General features: G+C 48.2%; 1 protein-coding gene across 1 annotated transcript; it reads right to left on the reverse strand.

Moving 5' to 3' along the window:
- Positions 1-5,905: 5,905 nt before the first annotated feature.
- On the reverse strand, positions 5,906-12,981 carry LOC118717247 (cytochrome P450 1B1). Its single transcript, XM_036435053.2, has 4 exons — positions 12,620-12,981; positions 10,867-11,928; positions 7,418-8,508; positions 5,906-7,196 (listed from the first exon to the last, which is right to left on the reverse strand). Exons 2-3 carry the CDS (start codon positions 11,925-11,927, stop codon positions 7,920-7,922), a joined length of 1,650 nt encoding a protein of 549 aa, XP_036290946.1. The 5' UTR covers position 11,928; positions 12,620-12,981; the 3' UTR covers positions 5,906-7,196; positions 7,418-7,919.
- Positions 12,982-17,308: the final 4,327 nt, after the last annotated feature.

Raw genomic sequence — 17,308 nt, forward strand, 5'->3', positions numbered from 1 at the left:
ATATCATGTAGAAAATCCAGCAGGACGATTGGATAGTCCAGTGATCAAGAATCAGGAAGATACGCACACCCATGTGGTATTTATATTCTGATAGGGACAGACAAGAAACCATACACAAGATTCAAAGTGTAAGTTTATGTGAGATCAAAAGGAGGCACTGTTATGAGAAAGGGGAGCAGAGGGGAAGAAAAACAGAAAAAGTAAAGCAAGGCAAAGCAAGTTGAGAGTGCCGGGGTGGGAGAGGGGTGAGGAGGTGGTGCTGGGCAGACTGAATGTTAAACCGAGTGGTCAAGAGAGGCTTCTTTAATTGGGTGGGGTCTGAGCTCAGACGAGAGGGAGATGGGGGGAGGGGCAAAGACAATGAGAAAGACTCTGGTCTGTCTTTGCAGAGCCAGTGGCAGGCCTGTTCCATGACCCACACTCACTGACACTTTGTCACAAAAACAGTGAGCCTGCGGTGCACTGAGGAAGGACAGCTGTGTCGATTTTATTAACAAAGCCACGGTAGGTGTTTCCGGAACCATCTCTGGAAATTAGAAATTAAAACTAAGTGGTGGGCAGGCTCTCTCTACTTTTTTTTTTTTTTATATACTGCAGTAAGTTTCTGGAAACCACGTTGGAAAACACAACAGTAAAAAAAATCAACTTTGTTCTTCCACCTCTCTGTCCAGCCTGTTATTTCCCCACTTCTTCCCTCAAGGTCAATGCCAAACGTGGGAAAGCAGTGCCAACCGGATTTGCTTGGGGGCTGTGGAAACGGCAGAGGCAGATTCTTTGATCAAAATGGTGATTGCTGGGGAGGGCAGTGAGAGGACCGAAGTGCCCTCTGGCCCGTAGCTGAGCAGCAGTGACATGTGAGCAGGGGGAGTCCGCACCAGAGGAAGCGCCAGGACGGTGGGGACAGAGCCTGCCGGACACGAGGCAGCCCTGGCAGCTTCCTCCATGTGTGGGATGGAACTGTGTGGCCCTCTCGAAGCTGGGTGTGGCCCAAGCCCTGGTGTCCCAGAAACAGTAGCCCACAGGCTTCTCAGCATCCCACGGAGACCAGGGTGGACATCCTTTTCATCAGACCTAAGAAACGTTTCCTTAAGGGCCGGGGCAGACTGATCAAGTATTCCAGAAGAAGATCCGTGATGAGTTTCAAAGAATCCATTTGAAATCTTTTGGTGCACGTAAAATGGAAGGACCAGCGTGCCATTTTAACTTGCATCCAAGCACACTCTGAGACACGGGGCGCCTGCCACCTCGTCATTCCTCAGGAATGGCTCCAGCGCTCCCAGGGGAACATGGTCCAGAATGAACTTGGGAGTCTCAGGCAGGAAACAGTCTGGACCGCACCGATGCCATTTGGCAAAACCAAAAGCCGGGGTTGATTAAGGGCCTGCCTGGAACATCTGTCATTGGGTGTGCTGAGGTTATTTTACTTTAGACTGCGGTCTGTGATGCATTAGTGACCATAAATTAAAGTTAATGGCTCCCAACCAGCTTTGTTTTTCTTCTGGTAATTAATTTATTGTCTGATAACGCAGGGCTCCTATTTACTTCACATAGGGAGGGAGGGAGAGGATGCTTGTCCCTAATCCTGCCTCTTCATGTCACCTCCTTCAGAAAGTCTTCCCTGGCTACTCATTCTAGAGTCTCCGTAACACACACACACACACACACACACACACACACACACACACACCTCACTCTGTTTTATTGTCTTTACAGACAGCACACTTACAATGAACTAAAGTCTTATTTCTTTATCTTCTCTCTCTCCACCCACCCCACTAGAATGTCAGCTCTAAGAGCTGGTCGCCTTGTTTAGTGTTATATGCCCAATGTCCAGAAGCTCAGTGAACACTTATAGCATCCTATATAATAAAGATGTAATATGCAAATGACCAACCGAGAAATGCCCGGATCAGGGATCAGCAGGAGGGTGGGGCAGCGAGCTACAAGCGGGTGGCGGAGAGCTACAGGAGGGGGCAGGGGGCAGGGGCAGAGAGCTACTGGAGGTGGCAGTGAGCTATTGGTGAGCTACTGGTGCACGGATTCGTGCGCAGGGCTAGTTGAATTATAATAAGAAGCCAGGGACCAGAACGCTTTCTCAACCAGAACGACCTGTTGCTATGACGTCCAATATGGCCTGCTCAGGGGTGGAGCTGGCCAGCCAACCTCCCGTGGCTCCTCCCCTTGCCTGGCCCTGCCCCTGATCGGCCCACAGCCCCTCACCCCATCTGGCCCCATCCCTGATCTCTCCCCCAACCCAACCCCCCCACCCCAAGGAACCGACACAACTATCTGGGCTTAGCCAGGAGTGACCATTACAAACAAGCCACAAGAATGAAAAATTACAGCTTGATCTTTAACCATGATTTCACATAATTTCCTTAGTTTAAACGCTAGTAAAACTTCCTGGAATTATACTGTATATAATAAACGCACTGCACCGGCTCTGGGTCACTTGTCTCCACCAGAGGACAGCTGTCCCACCCGGTCCCAGCTTTCCCTACTGTTTTTGCGTCTGTCTCTTTCCGTTTCCCAATCCCCCGTCGCCCCTCCTCAGTACTCCTGTCCACTCCCTAGCCGCGCTGGACTTTATAATGGCCACTTCTAAATGTATACTTTTGGCCTCCTCACAGGGTTGTGTTGTATGCATTCCAGTGATCAGCATGGTGATTCATACACAGTAAGTGCTCAGTATACTTTAGTTCCATTCCTTCCCCTCACACCTGACACAGACTGAAGAGTGTTCACTAAGCCTACAGAGACTGGGTGCGCATGAATAAAGGAGCCACACACAAAGGCTGTTCCTTGCCTACAGATTGCCCCTACCTATTTAAACTAGATTATTTTTCTCCAGTCTTCTGCATTCAAAATAACTGCTTCTGAATGTATTTGATCGTATTCATTTCCTTCCCCCCCCTCTAAGAATTATAACTCATAGGTCAGAACTGGAGAGCAGAGAGTATATGAGTCATTGAACCAAAATAAGGGAGCGTTAGCAGCCAAAACTTCTGAAGCCCTTGTGCAGACAGATTGACTGGTTATAGAAATGACCTTGAGTTTGCAACAACCACGCCTGTCTTCTGTCCCAAGCTGCATTCATTCCCTACCCTGAGCTTCAGTCTGCTGTTCTAGCGCATTGATTGGGTACAGCCCAACTCGGCTTGTCATGTTTGTCAACACCTGACCCCAATTAGGATTTTGTTAAAGAAATGTGTTTGTTTTTCCTTTGAAAATATTTACTTCAATCGTCCTGAAACTTTATTACCATTCCCAAGATCCTTTGCTAGTACATCTGGAAAATAAGTGAGTATTCTGTTAAACCAATTCCTAGCCGTACCCTTGGCTGCTAAAGTCATGTTCTCAAGCCAGTGTATCAATAACATGGTGTGCAATTTTACTTCACAATCTCTCTTCTCGTTTTCACAGCAATGGGAGCTAAAGTCTGGAAGCGATCAGAGCCCTTGGTGCTGCATGGCGCTGCCCTCTGGGAGGGTGGGGCCGTGAAGGCCTGGAGCCCACGGAGGGGCCCTGAGAAGCCAAGTGTCTCCCCAGGTAAATAAGCATCAGAAAAGTATTCCCGTGCGGTGTATTACAGAACATGCTCATCCATTCTATCTTATTGGACATTAATTAATATGTATGTATTTTTAAAACAAATGAATGAATGTGTATCAACCAAATAAAACATGTAAAAAAAAACACCCCAAAAACCAAAAACAAGGAATGAAATATCAAGGAAAAGATTCATGTGCTGTTGCAAGGAAAAATGCGCCCTCCATTTTTTAGACGAAGCAGAAATATAAGGCCAGAGTCTTACAGTCCCACTCAATTCAATCTTTCAAAACTAAAATGAATTCCCATTAATTTTGACATTGGTGGTGTTGTTTGCTATTCAAACTGAATGTCTGTGTTGGTTCTTACAAATTCAAAAATATGAAGTCACAAAGTTGGTAGGAAGCTGAGTGGTATAAGCCTATTAAACAAAAAAACAAAAAAAAAAAAAAAGGAAAGGAAGGAAGGAAGCAACCTAAAATGTAGAATGACTAAATAAAATGCTTACAATGCAACATTTTAACTTAATCACTTAACAATAGTAGTTGATAGGAAGGCCTGACCAGTGTGGCTCAGTGGTTGAGCATCGACCTATGAATCTGGAGGTCACGGTTCGATTCTGGATCCCCAGTGTGGGCCATGTAGGAGGCAGCCAATTGATAATGCTTTCTCATCATTGATGTTTCTATCTCCCTCTCCATTTCTCTCTGAAATCAATAAAATATATATTTTAAAAAATAGTAGTTGAAATGAATAGATGCATTAGGCTGTATTTGCTACAACATAAAGTAAAACTTTATGATTATGAAAGTGATTTTTATTATTTCGGCAATGGTGTCCTATTATAGGTAATTACAGATTCAGAATTTTTAATTTGCTATATTGAACAGTAAAAGCTACATATTAATGCTGTGTCCCTAAAATCTATTTCAGGTACAACTATGCATTATAGTCACTATGTACAGATTAAAAGCATACATGATAAAATACAAAAATAATAAGAGGTTAAATAAGAAGTCATCCTTGAGTTATAAACATCTAATGAAATATAGCTTTTTATTACACATTTGTTTCATAGCTAAAAAACACACAAATGAATATATAATGCTATGCAATTATCTGATCTAATATAGATGTAATATGAAAATATTAAGGCTATAATACCATTTCACAGGTACAGGCTAAGTTCTGAGACATGGAGGCTTTTAGATAACCCAAAAAAAACAAACCTGAGACACCTTCTTTTTATTTTGGAAAACAAGCAATTTTCTTATAAAGTCAAAGCTTTAATATATAAATGAAGCATTTATATATTAAGTATACTTTATTGCAATTACCTGGAGTAGATGTTCTGACTATAATGGTGACCAGCAAGTGCATTTCCCCCACCCCCTCTGGCAGAAATAAAACGAGGTTTTCTGATTAGCCAGTAACATGATTACCATAGCCCCCAAATTTGATTATTTTTCTTTGTTTTGGGGTTTGCTTTCCTTCCTTTAACTAGGTTAGAAACATATTACATAAACCAGCTAACCTCTAAGCATCCACCGTACTTTCTTCTATATAAGTACAGCTTTCCCCCTGCTGAAAAAGCACATGAGCTGAGCCCATGTCCATAAAAACTGCAGTACAAACGGATTACAGCACATCTGGATCTGGTCTACTTAACAATGCATCCAGATTAGTATGTGATTACTCCGCACACCTCCCAGAATAAGCAGGATAAGGCAGCCCAAAGTCACATTCTCAGCCCTGTTGGAGGGAGGAGGGGAGAAGGTAATAGTATTTTGGAATTGCCAGTACCAGAAAAGTTTAAATGTATTGGTAGGCCTCATTTCTATAGTTGACTTTAGAGCCCTTAAAAATACTGGCACAAACAGTTTTTCATTTCATTGAAGATGAACGGCTATGAGATTTTATAATTAAAATTATGTGAAATTTCTATTAAAAAATTTTTTTTTCAAATTACAGCTCTGGCCGGGTGGCTCAGTTGGTTGGAGTGACGTCCTGAACACCAAAAGGTTGTGAGTTCAATTCCCGGTTGTGGGTTCAGTCCTGGTCAGGGTGCATATGGGAGGCAACCTATCGATGTTTCTCTCTCATATTGATGCTTCTCTCTCTCTCCCTTCCCTTCTCACTAAAGAAAAATCAATAAAAACACATCCTTAGGGGAGGATTAAAAAAGAATTTTGAGTTACAAAATAGATCTAATATGTTGTGGATTTTTAAAAGTCTACTTGGGATTTAATAAAGGTATATGAAAAAACGTCTTTTTTCTAAATATTTATATTTCAAATTAATTAAATTGGAATGGGTAGGGAAGTCTTTAATCATCTTTCTTCCTTTTCAGTTTTTCACTCTTTACTCTTTCCACCTCTACACACACAACCATGATACACTCCTTCATGATTTTGATGAAAGTTAGACTTTCAAACTTCATTTTGTACTCTTACTTTTTAAAGGTTTTCAGATTATTTGCATAAACTGAATGTATACGTTTAGTTCAGGCTTTATGTTTTCAGTTACCAAAGGTACAGCTCCCTGGGTTGCCCATCTTAGACAATACAATTTATCTGACCAGCTTCAGCAATACACAACGCAGTGCCCAAAACAGCCCCCCGAGACTGCCTTCTGATTCTGACTTTCCAAAACACTGACATTAATGCTATTTTTAAAAATAATTTAAAAGGAAAAAAAAAATAGGTCTGTTATATAATTTTCCCTCTTCTTTCTTAATAAAGATAACATCCAGGTAACTTGTTGCATTGTTGGCTATTCATCAGGAAACACAGGTGCAATTTCTCTGCGTTCCAATGGCTAACGGTCAGATTTCCGGGAACTTCAACTTGTTCTCAATAATTAGAATGTCTTTAAAATTACATTAAATTTTAAGTGTGCCAAGAATTTGGAATTATAACGTATTAACTTGGTCAGTTTTTAAAAGAGATTCTGTATTATGAATAGAATTTTAATAAATATATTGTAAAGTAATAAGGAAGTGACATCTTGTAGATCCAATTTTGAGATTTTTCAGTTGTCATTCGAGTTTTGGATGAAAGGCAAGGCTTTACTTCAACTTGGTTTCCATGTCAAAAATAGGTAGTTGACTTAATCTAACTCATTTCAAGTATTTGAGACAGAATTAGTTGAATTGGTCATACATTTCAATTTTCTATGACAATATAAAAGATATATGTTGTGCAACCTTTTCTTGACCAAAATAATACTAAGAATGTAATAATAAAGTAACTAATACTTACTGCCTATGAATAATTAATTATATGTGTATACAAACTGAGTACTATTGATTTTTTTTAAAAGCTATGCTAATTATTAAACTCAGTGCATTGCAATTACATGATTTAAAGCTTAGCTGGGCTGGTAAGACTTGTGCGTTGTTGGTTTTTTTTTTGGGGGGGGGATGTTGCTTACAATTGAAATTCTGTACTTTGGCAATCAACACAGCTTGGAATGTTTTACAATTTAACTACTTACATTTTATAATTAATGATAAATTACTGAAACCCACTATAATCATTAAACCAACTACTATGAATTTCCTTTTCAGCAAAAGACTTTATGAACCACCCAAAAAGGCATGAGAAAGCACATCAGTAGGCCAAAAGATAAATCCATCCACAGATACCCTGAGCCAGTGGTCGGCAAACTCATTAGTCAACAGAGCCAAATATCAACAGTGCAACGATTGAAATTTCTTTTGAGAGCCCATTTTTTTTTAAAACTTAAACTATACAGGTAGGTACATTGTTATTCAATTAACCAGGGCACTCCTAAGCTGGCATTTGCAGAAAACACTCAAGGGGCCAAAGAGCCGCACGTGGCTCTCGAGCCGCAGTGTGCCGACCACTGCCCTTAACTTAAGCTATGGTACTAACAAGACGAGAAGGAAATTTCCGGTCTGAATCTTTTCCCTCTCACCCCCAATCACATGTCTTACACTGAAGTTATTTGCCTGTGCCTATTTAACAATCTATGCTGAAACTTTGCTAAATACGGTTTTATAACGGCTGTTCAGCCCACAGAACATCCACCTGGGACCCCACCCACGAAAGCATGGCTATTGGAAGTACCTCTTCACCAGGCGGTTCTGCATGTGGGCCCAGATGTGTTTCACCTCCAAAGAATGCTCTCTGGAGAAAGCACTCCCAGCATTACGCGTGTGTGTGCAACTTCTGTGGGCCTCTTCCCTCCTGAACGGAAAGGAAATCTCCCCAGGACTCCTGCACAGCCCAGTGCTGACGTGGGCTCCCTTTGGACGCCAGCTGAGAGAAAGTGGCCCGGAGGAGCTGGAAAACGTTACTCCCCATCCCCCCAAACTCCTTCTGAAATTCCAGTTTGCTTCTGGCTTCTCACTGGCAGTCTTCCTCGGCTTGTAGCGTCTGGACAGCCTTGTCCAGGAGCTCCATGGACTCTCTGAGGCTGACGTTGACCTTGAAGGACTTGGGTTTGATGCTCAGGCCGTAAGTGAAATCCATTCTGGCGGACTCGTCGGGATTGGTCTGGAAGCTGCACTGGTGAGCCAGGACGGCAGTGAGGAGGAACAGCAGCGTCTTGGAGATCTCTTCCCCGATGCAGCGCCGCTTGCCCATCGAAAAAATCATCACGCTGCTGGCCAGGTCCTTGCTGAAGAGGCCGTCCTGGTCCAAGAACCGGGTGGGATCGAAGTCCTCCGGGCGAGGCCACGTCAGGGGGTCGTGGTTCACGGAATACTGGTTCACAAACACCACCGTGTCCTTGGGGATGTGGTAGCCCAGGACGGAGGTGTCGGCGGTGGTGGCGTGAGGAATGGTGATGGGCACGAAGCTGGAGAAGCGCATGGTTTCGTAGATAAAGGCCATGGTGTAGGGCAGTTTGGGCTGATCGTCCAGGCAGGGCAGACGGTCTCGACCCACGACTTGATCCAGTTCTGCCTGCAGCCGGGCCTGCACTGCAGGGTACCTATTTGGTAACAATGCAGAGGGAGAAAAAAACGGGTGAGGAAAGCTCATTCTTCTTTGACCTAGAAAGCACGTTACCATTTATTTTAATCCCACTTTCTTTATCTGAATCGGGGGCTGACTTCACTTTTCTGTGCCCCCCCCCCAAAAAAAAACTAAAACAATTTCCTAATTCCTCACTAAATCACAGGATGGATAAGTTAGCGGTTACTTTTCCTTAATAGGCCTCCCATGGCTAACACTCTCTCTCCTATCAGAAGTCAAAAAAGGTTCTAAGTTTTCTCAGCCTGAAACAGTCTGATAATGGACAAGGCCAACTTCTCCTGTGGGCACAATGCTTAGGACGCAAAATACTTTTCAGAGGCCCAAGAAATATTTTCTTTCAAATGAACTTTTCAGTCAAAGAAAATGTTTTAACATATAATTTTAATGTATTTATCTTTATACCAATATATTCATAAAATACAATTTTCTTTTTTTATGGAGTAAGGTATCTACAAAGACAAAAGCAAAGCACCCAAGGCCCTTAAAAGTTAAAATGCAGCCCTGAAAGAAGATCCTTCCCCCCTAATCTCACTACTGTTCTCGTTGGTACAAAGGTGATTGGCATATCGTCTAAATGTGAAAGCAAATTCCCAGTGTTCATGAGATTATGGTACCAATTGAAATATGCATTCACTATTGGTGGCATACACTAGCCCAGTCCTTTTGGAAAACAAAATCTTATTACAAAGCAAGGTCCAAAAGGGCAATCCACCTAGCAATGTATTTTCAGGAGATAACAAAATACAAAAATATAGAACCACAACCACGGCTGAAATTTTTAAAATGCAAACGACCACAGTAAAGCTCAAGCAATGGTTATATGCAATGATTATATTACTATGGCAAAATATTATGTGACCATCAAAAATTACTAATGTAGGCATGTTAGAAATCTAGCAATATGATTTTTTTAAATTATCAAAACAAAGTTTAAAAGATGAGGAAATAGCCATTACAATAAGTGGAAATGTCAGAAGTAAAAAAAATAAAAAGTAAATAATTACTGCAACCCTGCAGACCAAACGCTCTTTGTGCCAATTGTTCAACTCTGCCAGTGCTGCAGTATGAAAGCAGCCATAGCCAATAGGTAAATGTATTTTATTCCTTTTGATAAAACCTATTTACAGACGTGGATGAAGAAAAATGTATTGTACTTATCAGCTATATGGAATGGAAGGTGACCTCAACCTTGTTTTATTTCCTTTCTCTGCCCAATCTGTTGCCAAAAGAGAAAGTCTGTTTCAAAAGATAATACCTATGTTTATCTGGGAACCCTAAAGATTTATTGATCTCCTTTTGGGATGTTTTCTTTCTGACCTACCTCCCCCACTGTGAGTTTCTGTGACCATAATACAGAGAAGCGATGTTAAATATTCAAAATGTTCCATTTGTGAAATAGCAGCACAGGGTCTAAAGGTTGCAGTGTTGCAGGGGATTCTAATAAAAAGCCGTCTTTGCCTTTCCATATCGGAGGCGTCAGAAAGAAAATGCAGAACGTCCAAGTCCATGTGAACTAACACACCCGGGGCCAAGCCTGGGGCGGGCGGAGCTGGCTAAGGCTGCGGTGAGCATTTAACACACCAACCACGCTACCCTTTCCTTCTTTCCAATGATGCTTCTCCCGTGGCAGGGAGGAAGAGATCTGGGCTGATCTGCGGGCACTTAATAAAATCTTGTTTTTCCAGGGGGGTTCTCACAAATGTGTTCCTACTTGGAGACGCAGCGACAAGATCAGAGATTCGGAGAGTCCCGCTGGGTGGGGCGTGCCCGCTCGCGTGTCCCTGGCCCTCCTGCTGCCTCTGAGGTTTGAGGACGCGATGTCAGACCTGAGAGGTGGCGTCCTGCAGCGCAACCTCAAATCCTCCTGGCGCACTGGTCGCGACTTCAGCCTATGCTGGTCCCACTGCACTTTTTTTGGGGGGGCTTTATTTAATTTTAATTTTATTTTATTAAGGTATTGCATGTGTGTCCTTATCTCCCCATTGCCTCCCAAACCCTCCCACCCACCCCCATTCACCTTTCTTTAATTTATATTTTTTATTGATTTTTTACAGAGAGGAAGAGAGAGGGATGGAGAGTCAGAAACATCGATGAAAGAGAGTCATCGATCAGCTGCCCCCTGCACACACCCCCTCCCCCCACTGGGGATGGGCCCACAACCAAGGCACATGCCCCAGATGGGAATCGAACCCGGGACCCCACCTCAGTCCGCAGGCCTACGCTCTATCCACTGAGCCAAACCGGTTTCGGCTCCCATGCACCTTTTCTAGGAGGAAAACAAGGCCTGACCCACGCCGCCTCCCGGAGGCTTTACCTGGTGAGAAGGACAAGAATCCACTGCAGCGCGGTGGAGAGCGTGTCCTGGCTGGCGCCGAAGATGTCGGTGACGGTGGACGGCACGTAGTCCTGGTCCAGCCGCGCCGCGCCGTCGCCGGAGCCCTCGGAGGAGCCCGGGGCCGCCTCCTTGGCCACCGAGAGGATGCAGGCGTCCATCAGGTCGCGCGGGGCGGCGCCGGGGCGGAAGCTGTCGCGGTGCCGCAGGAACTTGTCCTCCACGAAGCCGCTGAAGTTGCGGTTGAGCAGCTCGAACTCGCGGTAGGTGGCGCGCACCGGGTTGGGGAAGCGCAGCAGCCAGGGCAGCACGTCCACCAGGCTGCCCGCGCCCACCGTGCGCCCGAAGTCCTCGTTGTGGGCGAGCAGCTCGCGGAACTCGGCGTCGCCGTGGTCGTAGCGGCAGCCGAAGCACGCGGCGCTCATCACGTTGGCCACGGCCACCAGCGTGAGCGGCCGCGGGTCCAGGGCGGCGCCGCCCGCGCTGCCGCGCACCAGCAGCCGCACCAGCTCGCGCGCCTCGGCCAGCACGTGCGCCTGCAGGGCGCGCCGGCCGCGGGGCTGCAGCGGCGAGAAGGCGCGCATGGCCGCCTGCGCCGCGCGCCGCTGCGCCTTCCAGCGCTCCGAGTGCCGGCCGAACGCCAGGCTGCGGCCGCGGGACACCACGCGGAAGGAGGCGAAGGCCGGCCGGTCGGCGAAGGCCGTGGCCTGCTGCACCAGCGCCTGGCGGATGGCGCGCCCGCCGTTGAGCACCACCACCGGGCAGCCGCCCAGGCGGATCTGGAAGACGTCGCCGTAGCGCCGCGCCAGGCGCTGGAAGGCGAGGTGCGGCGCGGGGCCCAGGGCCGCGGCGTTCCCGATCAGCGGCCACGCGAACGGGCCCGGGGGCTGCTGCGCGCACCCGGGGGGCTGGCGCCGCTGCCGCAGCAGCCACTGGCCCACGTGCACGGCGGCCAGCACCGAGAGCAGCAGCAGCAGCGTGGTCTGCTGGGCCGACAGCGTGATGGGCAGCAGCGGATCGTCGAGGCTGAGCCTGGTGGCCATGCTGCAGAGAGAGAAGCGCAGAGGCGGGACCTTCAGGTGTGAGGACGTTAATTCCTGTCCGCGGCCTGGGGCTGAGCCATACGCGCGTGGGGAGGGAGGTGGAGAAGGTTGGGGGGTGGATGGCTAGGAAGGGCTGCCTCAATGGAGAAGCAACTGAAGACGTCCTTCCCCACCCCAAACTCACTCCCCATAGGAAAAGGAAGGGGGCATGTTTCTTTCTTTCATTCATTCATTCTTTCTTTCTTTCTTTTTTTAAATGCATTTTATTGATTTTTTTTTTTTTTACAGGGAGGAAGAGAGAGAAAGACATAGAGTTAGAAACATCGATGAGAGAGTCATCAATCAGCTGCTTCTGGGGATGTGCCGGAAACTAAGATATATGCCCTTGACCGGAATCGAACCCGGGACCCCTCAGTCTGCAGGCCTACGCTCTATCCACTGAGCCAAACCGGTTTCGGCGGAAAGGGGCATGTTTCTGCTTCTCTGCCATCAGCCTCACCGTCCCGCCGCAGCCGCCTAACGGTCCCTGCCATTCGGGGACCACGCGGCGGGCATGGATGCGCTCCGCTCTCTCTAAGTGACTATCACCCCGGCCCTGCGCCTTCTACCCACCCTCCTCCTCGCCCCCCGATCTTCAAGAACCCAACAGGAGGGGCCGCGGGAAGGGAAGGCAGCTCGGCGGACACACTGACCTGCTAAGAGGCACGGTTTCCAGCGGCGGCGAGGGCCGGCGGGCTCCGAGAAGGGGCGGGGGCGAGACGGCGACCTGAGCGTCTCCGGAGAGCGGGGCGCCCGCCGGGGCACCTGCTGCCGAGCCTCAGCGCTCGCGCCGGAGCCAGGAGGCGCGGTCAGAGCGAGGGGCGCTGGGATGGGTGGGGGGCAGAGGAAAGGGGCTCCTTCGCCGAGCCCCGCTGCACGTGGGATTTCCTAACGGCGTGGGGATTCAGGCGAGGGGTGTATGCGTGGAGGCAATCCCCCCGTTCTCACGATCCCCCGAGCTGGTGGCGGCTCTGACAGCTGGAGCCGCAGAGGCGTGGCCCGGGTGCTCACAGCCAGCCCCTCCGGAGTCAGAGCGCCGTCCGTTTTTAAGGTCTGAGCGGAGGAGGCGGCGGACCTGGCGGGGCGGGGCCGCGGCGGGCGGGGCGCGGGCGGTCCGGGCTCGGGCTCCGCACGCAGGTGGTCACGCGAGGCGGCTCCGGGGCGCGCCCCGACGGCCTTGGAGAAGGAGCTGGTGGGGACGTTCCTGGTGGCGGCGGTCTGACCTTTCCGTGCACCTGAAAGCCGCTCTTGATCACAGTCACCGCCCCCCAAATCGTGGCCGCGGAATGCTCTCCCCGAAACTCCCTTTTTCCCTTCAGGGACTTAAGCTTCGGTCCCCAGAGAACGCCGCTCGGGATTGCTTGGGCGCCCTTAGCCAGGAAGGGAAACCTGTCCGTCTGGAAAAGAGGAAAGTGTGGTTTGTGGCGAGGGTTTGCCCACGACAGCCTCCCTCGTTATTGTATCTGAACGTTCTCGAAAGCAAAAGGCCCTCCAATGAAGCCCTTAAAAAATCTTTATTGATCAAGGTATCCCATAATTGTCCTCATCCCCCCATTCCCATCCCAAACCCCTCCTCACGGGTCCCTCCTTCCCCCTCTTGTCTGCAACCACTGGTGAGGCTCATATGACACATGCATACATGAAGCCCTTTTAAAAGTTTATTGATTAATGTATCCCATAATTGTCCTCATCCCCCCACCCCATTCCCATCCCAGACCCCTCCCCACGCATGCCCCCTCCTCCTGTTGTCCGTGACCGCTGGTGAGGCTCATGTGCATATGCGTGCGCGCAGAGTTCTCCTGCAGCGATGTCAGAACCCCCGCAGGACGCCGCCCCCCGCCCCGGGGCCCCGCTGTCCTTGGCAGCGCTGGGCGCAGCTGGCCCCGAGCTTCCCCGTGCAGACTCCCGCAGGTGGCGCCGCCCGCCGGAGGGCGCGGGCCGCGCAGGTCTGGTTGTCCGGGGCCGGGCGCTGGGCCCGGAGCCCAGCTGGGGGCTGGAGAGGAGGGGGGCGGGATCGCTGAGGATTCCCGCAGGGCGGAGGAGGGACAGAGGAGGAGGAGGGGGGAGAGGAGGAGGAGGAGGAGGGGGAGGTAAGTGGCCGCGCGGCCGAGAACTTGACGGGGTTGAAAAGTTCCTCCGCGGTCGCCTCCCCCTTGCGTGCAGAGCTGTGCCTTGCGTGCGTGGCTTCTGGAAAGCCGAGGGCTCCAGTCATGTCCCTCGGCGCTTCTCACGGCACCTGACACGCCGGGGCGGCGACGGGGGAGGCGGCCGAGGGCGGGTGCGGGCCGCCACCACCCTCCGCCGCGCACGCACAGCCTAGCCCGCGGGCCAAGGCCTGATCGGCGTGTGCGATGGAGGTGGGGGCGCTTCTTTCAAAGGGGGAGCCCGGGGCGGGAGGCGTGGCCTCCAGCGCTGGCCTCAGGCTGGCTGCACCCGATCCTGCTGCTGGCTGGTGCAAAGTATTTTTATTTATTTATTTTTTTTTTTGAGAAAAGGTCTTCACAGCAAGGCTGGGGGGAGGAGGGGGAGGGCAAGCCCGTGGGAAAGGTGGGATGTCTTAGTTCATCAGGTAGGAATTGTACCTCTGGGCCTCCAAGGTCAAGTGTAAATATAAAAGCTGTGGGTTTACCATGTGACAGCCCTGTGTTTGGGATTTTACTGGAGCTTCGAGCAGCGTCTGTTTCCCCATTTACAGAGGAGGAATCTGGGGTTCAGAGAGGTTATGTGACTTACTCAAGCTACCATAGCTAAACTGAGGTGAAGTCAGGATTTGAACCCACGAAGTCTCAGTCCAGATCCATCATACATGTTTATGTGAAAGGAAATCCTCAGATAAAAGGCACAAAGGCCTCCTTGCCTGTCTGCTCTCCCATCAGCTGGAAGAAATTTAAAAATTTTTGTTTTTCAATTACATCTGGCATACAATGTTATATGAGTTTCAAGTGTACATCATAGCGATTAGATATTTATATACCTTAGGAAATGATTACTCTGGAAGACATTTTTAAAACATATATATATATATATATATATATATATATATATATTATTGATTTTTTACAGAGAGGAAGGGAGAGGGATAGAAAAAAACATCGATGAGAGAAACATTGATTAGTTGCCTCCTGCACACCTCCTACTGGCGATGTGCCCACAACCAAGGTACATGCCTTTGACCGGAGTCAAACCTGGGACTCTTCAGTCCACAGGCTGATGCTCTAATCCACTTAGTCAAACCAGTTAGGACTAGAAGACATTTAAAAAAAAAAAAAGTATTTTATTGATTTTTTACAGAGAGAAAGGGAGAGGGATAGAGAGCCAGAAACATCAATGAGAGAGAATCATCGACCAGCTGCCTCCTGCACACTCCCCACTGGGGATGTGCTCGCAAGCAATGTACATGTCCTTGACCGGGATCGAACCCGGGATCTTTCAGTCCACAGGCCGACGCACTATCCACTGAGCCAAACCGGTTTCAGCTGGAAGACGTTTTTTATAGTTGTTTTTGTTTGCAGAATTGAGGATTCGGAGGGTCACACAGAAGAAACAGTATGCTGACCTTTTGCAATTAAATTGGTTTTGAATAAAAAGACTTCAGGAGAGACTGAAGCCAATGATAAAATATCTGACCTGATGAGAAAATGCCTTTTTTATAAAAGTCTTCATTTGGTAGTTTTTGTTGTTGTTGTTTGTTAATTCTCACCAGAGGATATTTTTCCATCGCTTTTTAGAGAGCATGGAAGAAAGGGGGAGAGACAGAGAAACACTGATGTGAGACACACCCATTGGTTTCCTCCCACACACACCCTGACCAAGGCCAGGGCATTGAGCCTGCAACTTAGGTACGTGCTCTTGACCAGACTCGAACCTGGGACTCTTTAGTCCTCAGGGCAATGCTCTGTCCACTGAGCCAAACCATCGAGGACTTATTTGGTAGGTTTTGAGAAGTTCTCTAATAATGATTTCACACACCACTATGGAGTACTCACATCCATGGTGAATTACAATAGTTTTTGAGCAACTGTTTATTTTTTTTCCTAAACATATTTATTGCTGAACATATGTCCCTCTTTTTTTGCCATTGACCCCCTCCAGCCGGCCCTACCCCCTGTCCCTACCCTATTGTCTGTGTCCGTGGGTTATGCATATATGCACACAAGTTCTTTGGTTGATCACCTCCCCCCCACCCACTACCCCCCCACCCACCTTCCCTCTGAGACCCTGCACTCCGTTTCACGCTTCCATGTCTCTGGGCCCACGCCATGCATCAGTTGAGCAACTGTTTAAACAGCATGGGTTTCCCAGAGCCATGTTTGCCTACACCTCCTTTGAAATGAGTTTCCTAAGAACCTGACAGTGTCCAGCTTTTGCAAGCTTCTGCATGCATCAGGCTCTCATTAGACTTTCATTTGGTGGACGGGAACCGTCTGTGGGCTAATGCCAATTCCGCGCTATCAACATTCCTGAAAACCTTCACCACAGCATCTCCTCCAGAATCAGAGTAGATGGATGTTGCCTTTAAACCAAGCTTAAAAAGTATAATGCAAGGCTGTTCCTAAAACCTCTTGCTTAATCCCTGAACAATGTCTTATAGGTTTTAGATGAGCTCAGGGCATGTCTTCCTGCGACAGCAAATAACTCAAGCATGTCCTCCATGCTATGGTGGCACCTTGAGCTTAGCTCTTGTACTAGGACGAGCTTTAAAAAAAAAGCAGAGGAACCCTTTGAGGAAATGCCACCAGAAAGATAAGCCCGTATCAGTTATGACAAACTAGAAAGAAAATAACTGGCTCTGATAGCACCTTCAGGCCTCGGGCTCTCCCTGGCTTTGTGGGCTAGACCTCTATGGCAGGGCCCATCTGGTACCTGATGAAGAGATAAGATAAATCCAAAGTGGCCTGTGGGTACCCCTGATCCAGCTCAAGGTGGGTCCCCTCCCCCGAGTGAGACTTCACACCAGGCCCTTTAAATATCATCACAACTTCTTGGCCAAAGTCAATCAGTATCTAAGCCTCCTTTCAGGCAACAGCACAGAATAGGGGATTTCACCCTCCCAAATCTGAAACTTGGATTGCTTGCTGCAAACAGCTTTCCAAAGAGCAGGTGAGCGAAAGAGAGTTTAAAGCAGAGGTTTTAAACACTTTGTATTGTATTGAGGTCAAAGAACAGACACCTCGCTTAAGCTTGTTTAAGCAGGACAGGAATGTGCTGGCTCCTGTGCCGGGAATGATAGCAGTGGTACCTCACAGGACGGAGGGGCCTGGGCTGCTCTCCCTGCCCTCTCTCTACGTTGGTATCTGCTTGGGCTTTGTTCTGTAGACTCCCCACGTGGTGGGAAAGCCGGC

This window comes from Pipistrellus kuhlii, unplaced genomic scaffold (assembly GCF_014108245.1).
Source record: "Pipistrellus kuhlii isolate mPipKuh1 unplaced genomic scaffold, mPipKuh1.p scaffold_m20_p_13, whole genome shotgun sequence".
NCBI lineage: Eukaryota > Metazoa > Chordata > Mammalia > Chiroptera > Vespertilionidae > Pipistrellus > Pipistrellus kuhlii.